This window comes from Olea europaea, unplaced genomic scaffold (genome assembly GCF_002742605.1).
Source record: "Olea europaea var. sylvestris unplaced genomic scaffold, O_europaea_v1 scaffold374, whole genome shotgun sequence".
NCBI classification, from domain to species: domain Eukaryota; kingdom Viridiplantae; phylum Streptophyta; class Magnoliopsida; order Lamiales; family Oleaceae; genus Olea; species Olea europaea.
This window is the reverse complement of record NW_019256747.1, coordinates 24107-31563: the sequence shown is the minus strand read 5'-3', so window position 1 is coordinate 31563 and position 7457 is coordinate 24107. Positions and strand designations below refer to the sequence as shown.

The window sequence follows — 7457 nt, the reverse complement described above, 5'->3', positions numbered from 1 at the left end:
AATCTGTAATATCATATTCGAACCAGTGAAATCCATCATAAACCAAAAACTTACTTCATCAACGTGAAGGATGCAGAATATTATCCAGACAGTCGGAATGCCTAAAGGATAGTAGATTGCTGTTGAAAGTGTATGGATTTTCGTACATCAAAATTGTATGATGTTGTTAAAAAAATTTATTTTTAATCACCGTAAGTAAATGACATCCTTGTAGTTGACATGATACGTAATATAATAAATTTGTAAAATATACAGAATGTTATTACAAAATAGAATTCAAGAGTTGTTTGTGCAAGATGATGAAATTTCCATTAATCAGTCAATTTCTAAATTCAAAAACATTCTGAATGGTCAATAAGTGAACAATTACACGGTGCTAAGAAAAACAATAATTTGTAATATCCTATTCGAATCCGTTTAATCCATACAAAGAAAAAAATTAGAATAATTATCGTGAAGGATGCAGAATATTATTCCAACAATTGGAGTTTTCAAAAAATGGTAGATTGTAGTTGAATGAGGATGAACTTTCATATATTTAAAATCGTATGATATTGTTAAAAGATTATTTTTCAATCATCATAAATGCACCGGGTGAGTAAATGTATGCCATCCTTGATTTAAGCACATTCAATAGTGCCAATTACATCTTTCAATTTAGGAAAATTCGTTTAACAGTAAAAAGAGTATTAAAATATGCACATTGTAGTATTTTCGGAAAATAAAGTATTTTATTGAAAAATCAGAAATATTATATATTTCGTAGGCATTCCTAAATTTTTCCCTAGAAAGAAAGCCCAATGAGTCTAAAAACCAAACAAAGAGCCCAATATTCTTACAAAGGGCTCAAAATGTAAGGGGGAAATTAGGCTGGGTACCCTCAAAAAGTAACAAATTAGATAATACCCCTAAAACTAATTAAAATCCTAACTCGAGCATTAAAAACATTCGAATTCCCAATTAGAAACTCCCAAACTCCCACCACAAATATACATTTTGCTTCCCACCATCAAGAAATGATCTCCTAAGTATCAGTGCTTAATTTATGTTAAGCATCGATGACATGATAAGCCATTTAATTGGGGAATAAATTAATGGTAGGTTCTATGTATTTAATGATTCACCAATAAAAATGTTGTACACAGACACACATATTGATGGAAGCACTCTACTTACTGTCTAATTACTCCCTTGTATACTGAAATATACTTCTGATCTAGTCAGTGTTGAGTGCATCCTCAACACCAATTTCTCTAGTTATGGCAAGATAAAAGTACTTGTGTAGGATAAAAGCGAAGGAAAATTAGAAAAACAAAGCACTCTACTATTTGAATGCAAAATGGGATGGCGTATCTTAATTTGGGTGTTCGTCGCTTTATTTACTCTTCCTTCACCGGTGCTCTCATCGGCCTCATTCTCTTCTAGAGTCCTGCAATACGTTGTGCATCTGTAGCTTTTGGTGCTGGAGTGGCTATTGAGTTTACATACGCAGAATGATATTGCAATTTTGATCAATCAACATAAAAAATTAACTCCTATGCCCAAAGCCCTGATTTGAAGGAAGGACACGACTGAAGACAACATTTGAAAGCAGATTTTCCATAGCTAGAGGCTACCACTTTCTTTTCTACTTCAATGGCTTCTTTCTAATGTTATAATCATTGACAGCAATACTGCCCTTTTTTTGTAACTCTGTAAACAAGTGGAGTGAGTATACATATACTCCTTCCATCCCAATTATATAGGCTGAGTTTATTTTTTCTCTTGTTCCAAATATATAAGCATATTTTCTAATTTAAAATATTTTGTTTTGTTCCTTTACCAATATATATTCTTATTCAATTTTCCACTTAATATGCCAACTTTTTGAAATAATCCAAATACACATATTCCCACATCTTGGAAACATGAAACAATTTTCATTTCTTCTTCTTCAAATTAAATCATTCAAATTCTTTACTAATTTCAACAATAATTTAGTATTACACACTAAAATTAAATAGGAGTAAATTAGGAAAAATCTTGGTAAAAATTAATTTTTCAATGACATAAAAGAAGATTTCTTAATCTTTGTGAAAAACGAAACAAGCCTATATAATTGGGACGGGGAAGTAACTGATTTTGTTCCTTTGTAATGGCTACATACGCCCAGAATTTCATGAAGTTTATCTTATTCTAATAATCTTATTTAACTCGAGCTGAAAAAAAAAAAGAAGGTACTTGTGTAGGATAACTTTATAGTGAATCACACGTCACTATATGTTAGAACACGGTTTGTCACTTTTTATTTTTTGTAACTCTTTCTGAATGTGTTACATTTTTTTAATGTTTGTCATTTTTTTAATCCTCTTTTTAAATTTCCATTACTTCTTCACAGTGACAAACGTCGCTTTTATTGAAAAGTGATTTAGCGCCCGTTCGTTTTTCATTTTTGGAAGAATAAGAATGAAAAATATAGTGATTACGAATCTCATACAAAAGATAGAAATTCAAATTTGATGATTTGATGTGATGAATAATAGTTATATTTTTTATTTTAATAAGAAATGAATGAGAACTAAATAGTGATTTAATATACAATTTTTATAAAAAAAATAATATTAAAGTCACTTTTTAATTTTGTATGGTATTCTGAACTTTCAAAAAACTGACCAGAGGCCCATCGTCTTCTACTCTTCTTCTTCATATTCAAACTAAGCGGCCGCCGGTCTCCTCTGTGAACGGTGTTCACTCTTACTGTATTTTTTTTTTCGTGCCATTTCCGCATCCCGAATCCCGCTTAATTCGGAGACAACCCGCAAACTAAATTTGAAATTTCAGATTTATAGTTTTCTCCAAATCCTGCCTGTTGGTACATTATTTGCATTCAGTCAGGTAAAAAACTACACAGATGCATCTATTATAGTAAATTATGGTGTACTTTTCCTTTTTGAAAAAATCAATTTTTTTTCTTCTGTTATACATAGTTAATGATATAGAATTTATTGTGCTGGGAATTGGGTATTGCATTTGTTGCAAGCAGAAGGATATTTGGATAAAATTTGTAGATGACTGCATTAACATAATTTTTCTGGGTTTTGTCCGCCGTAAGTTTTCCTTATTTGTCCAATGAAAGCGTGAGTGAAACTGTGAAAGGCTGCAGTCCACTCTGTAATCAGAACACGGTAAAGGTCCTTAAGGATGAATAATGCAGTGTTAATTTATTTTCTCCTTTTCACTTGTCCGGAGAATGACAGAATGTGTAACTCAATTAACTTAAATGTGGGAAAGGGTTTGCCCAAAGTCATTTTATTAGTGATTTTCTGTGGAACTCGTTTAGTGGATTCCCTATCGAAACAAGTTCAGTCTGTTGTCAATAACCCTGAACCGAACAGGTTTTTGCCAACAACAGATTTAGGAGTTCCAAGAGCAAATGACGTAAACCTCCTGAAGCTCTCTAATTAAATTGATTCAAAGATAAATTCAATTTTTAACTTTCTCTCCACATATAATTTATTCTGCAGAGTCCCACAAATTATTTTCATCGGATTTTACCATGCTTCAAGGGCCTTCTTATTCTTCCATCTTTTGTTTATGGTTTTTTTGTTTGAACTGTGAGGAAATTTTGGTCATTTCTGGAATTTCAACTGCATGCACGTACTTGCATGAATGCACAGTTTACATATACATTTGTATCATTGACTAGTTTATCTACGCATACGCATGTTTGATGATGTCTTTTTTCCAGTGTTAGAAAATGAACAATTGGCTCTAGGTTCCATTTATATAGATATCATAGTGAAGAAAATGTAGGGCGTATGGTAACTCTTTGGATTTCTTAGTTGTTTAGGTCATAATGTGCTGTGATTTTTTACTTGTTCTGGTGTTCAACTCTGTTTAAGAATTTTTTTGGGTTTAACCATTGTTTGGTCTGAGTGGAAGAGTCTTAGAAATGGTTTTATTCGTCCTTCCTTCCCTTTGATTGTCTCATACTCTTTTTAAGTTTCAAATTACTAAATATTATCATGGATCTGTAACCAGTTGCTGCATGCATTGTTTTTCCGTTTTCACGCTTCAGATAATAAATCGTCTCCCTCTCTCCTACTCTCTGGGCAATTTGAATGGGAAAAGGCACATTTTGGTTTATGGTTGACCTGTCTAGTTTTGATTATTGTGATAAATAGGCATATTAGTCGTTCTCTTTATTCTTGTCCCTGAAGTATCATCATATGGCTGGATGCAGTTCTACATAACTGTTTGCCATTCATATGATTGTGAGATTATCTTAGTGAAAACGAGAGAGAAACATGAATATCAAATGAGGAAAATTATATAATTTTTCATTAGTTTAGACTATTTAATTCTTCGATTTTTCTGCATTTGATTAGTTAATGAATCTTTTTTGAAATGGCCTGAAATGTGCATCTCTATATTATTTAGTTGAATAAATTTTGGTCTTGGTGAGAAGTGTACAACTGATAAATGTTATAAATGACTGTTGGCCAGCTTACGTAACGGAGCCATTTAGAGAGAAAAGATGCCTCTTTACGACTGTATGCTTTTGTTAAAGCCCCATGTCAGGAAGGAGGCCTCGATGGAATTGGTTTCCCGAGTTGGAAAGCATGTTTATACGAAAAATGGAGTGGTTGCTGAGATGAAGTCTTTTGGAACTGTTCAATTGGGTTATGGTATCAAGAAGCTTGATGGAAAATACTATCAGGTAAACAGTTTTATTATTGTCATTGCACGTTTAGTGTTTGATTGGGTTTTATTTTAAGTTGTTGAAATAGGTAGTAGTTGTGAGTCTTACAAAATTTGTGGTTAAAATTAAAGTTTGACTTTGACCTTTAAATTATAAGGGATTATAATGAAAAAGAAACAAGCTTATTTCCTTGTACTAAATTTTGTTCTATGCGCCCTTTTTGGTACATCACATTAGACTACTACTTTCTGATTAATGCCGTGTCAAATGCTTACGTTGTTTTTACTTCTCTATATCCAAATTATTATTATTATTATTATTATTATTATTATTATTATTATTATTATTATTATTATTATTATTATTATTATTTATATATATTATTTATTTATTATTTTTTTACATATTTGCAATTTGTGACATTGTTCGAAGTTTAGCTATATCTTCCAAAATACAATCTTTTATCTATTAATGAAAGAAAGTTGGGTGATCCACTGTTTCATTCAGAATACTTTTGACATTCAGTTTATTTTAAATAATGCTGAGGTCCTTTCGTGATTATTTGTAATATGTCAGAGGTGAATTCTCATTGAATCTCATGACGTATCTATATCATTTTTGTTGTCCCATTCCACCTTGCTCCTAGAAAAGAACCTCTTCGGAAGTACAAGGTACAATTAGAGACAGAAATGGCAGCACGAAATACATACTTATGTTGAGGATGAGTTGTGAAGAAATGTTACAATTAGAATCCTGGATCATCAGTTGTACCTGAAGTTCTCTTATAATATGGGTGTAAATCTTTCAATTGTCTCCATCAGAGTATTTTGACAAGTTCCTGTGAAAACTCAATTATCACTTGGAATAATTCACTAGACAGGAAGTCAGATTTCTAGAATATATGATTTCATTCCACTAATGAACTTTGATTACAAGGAAAGTAAATTTGCTAAGGGAACGAGTGAAACAGAATTGAAAGAACTGGAAAATTGAATAAACTAAACAAGGGGTATTTGGCTTTTCGAGAGTGCCAATTCTCTCCTAAATGACCACCAATTGTTGCCTGCCTATCCCAGAGCACAATCCCCCTATTTATAAGAGGTTTTGCCTCCAGCTGCCTTAACTGAATCCATAACTGTGCATGTGCCAACCTTTTCTTTTATAGTTCCTGAACTGCCTTCGCTTGATTTGTTGCGCCTCTGATAAGTCTTCCATATAGAGGGCCTAACATATTTCTGGGTGTTTTGTAATTTTTGAAGGACTAAAAACAGAACTACTAATCGTTTTGGTAATTTATACCTAAAGTTTTAATTTGTAATCCTATGGGTTGGCTTCATTATCAAGCATCTAGCTAAAACTAGAAGGTCTCAAGCTCAAGTCCCCCCTTCCCCCGATGTGTACCTCTCCTTATTTAATCATCAAAAGAAGACTACTTATCTTAATCAATGAAAAGGATTTGCCTCGACCTCTCTTTAAAGAAAGAATATGTTCCCTCCTTCTCTCAACCTCTTTCAGAACTTCTCTTCGAACTAATAACTATACTCATCGTATGCTGAACTCCTGCTCATTTCTAGCTAAGGTACTCAAATCTTAATCTTGGAGACATATAATGGTGTTCGGTTGCTTTTTTACTTTTCATTTTCTAGTCTTATCTATTGCTAGCATGGTCTTTCACCAGGAAGAAGTAGCTTTGAATGGGCAAGATATTCTCTTTCTTTTCTTTTTCAGGAAAACTTCATCACCCTATTGATAGGCGTTCAAATTTAAGCAGGAAAATATTGTTTCCTTTCTTAGTGGTAATGAATGTGATCTTGGCTGACTTCCATTTTAGTTGATATGAAAACATTTTTTTATCTGAGTGTTGAATTTTATTTTTATTTTTAAATATGCCAATGCCAGTTTACTTCGTCAAAAGATTAGGATATCTACATCATAGAATGTTTTTTAGTTGATAATTTATCATTTTTTCTCTTTCTTTTTCTTTTTCTTTTTCTGGTGTCCGATTTTTCTCCTCTCCCCAGAAACTGGATTTTGGATTCAATCACATCCGAATTTTGTATAATTTCCCTGCTTTATAAATCGATGCCGAAGTTATGAACCTGTTCGCTCCTTTTATGGATTGAAGGAAATTTATTTACACGGATTACTGATTCTATAAATATCATTTTAGGCCCAACTGATGCAAATGACGATGATGGCTCCACCGAGTATCAACAGTGAGATGCTGAGGTACCTGAACAAGGAAGACCGGTTGCTTCGCTGGCTCTTGGTTAAACACCGTGACATCAAATATGGACTGGAATTTTTGAGCGAAGATGATGCTAAAAATGAGCTCAACAGGTTCAAAAGCAACTTATATGACTATGATAACACCGATGAGGATGAAGACGACGAAGATGAAGATGATGAATATCAACCAGAGACAAAACATGCCTGAAAAATGGTGTCACTCACCAGGAAAGATGAAACTGCATTATTTTTTGTGGTATTACTTTTGTTTTTTCCCCCATTTTGAGCCTATTTGGGAGTGATTTTGAGAATTGATTTTTTGACCGTTAAGAGAAAAGTGGGGTCCACCTGTGAGAAAAGAAGTCAAATATAACGTTTGAAATAGTGAAATAACGGTCAAAAAATTAATTTTTTGGGTCAAAAAATCAGGCCCAAAGAGGCCCTTTATGTGGTTTCGCAAAACAGTTAAATCGGACTTTTAAACGAGCTACTATACTGCTCTGAACTGCAGTCTTATCAAATAAATGTTTTCAAATGTTAGTTATTG

General features: G+C 32.7%; 1 protein-coding gene across 1 annotated transcript; it reads left to right on the top strand.

Annotated features, from left to right (window-relative positions):
* The first annotated feature begins 2658 nt into the window (after positions 1-2658).
* On the top strand, positions 2659-7253 carry LOC111386843. Its single transcript, XM_023011326.1, has 3 exons — positions 2659-2874; positions 4486-4699; positions 6852-7253. Exons 2-3 carry the CDS (start codon positions 4517-4519, stop codon positions 7116-7118), a joined length of 450 nt encoding a protein of 149 aa, XP_022867094.1. The 5' UTR covers positions 2659-2874; positions 4486-4516; the 3' UTR covers positions 7119-7253.
* Positions 7254-7457: the final 204 nt, after the last annotated feature.

What these genes read in the sequence shown, in the direction of transcription:
- LOC111386843 (XM_023011326.1), top strand. Translation starts at nt 4,517, where the DNA reads ATGCCTCTTTACGACTGTATGCTTTTGTTAAAGCCCCATGTCAGGAAG. An exon ending in TTGATGGAAAATACTATCAG is followed by an intron (nt 4,700 to 6,851) that starts GTAAACAGTTTT and finishes ATATCATTTTAG; the next exon opens with GCCCAACTGATGCAAATGAC.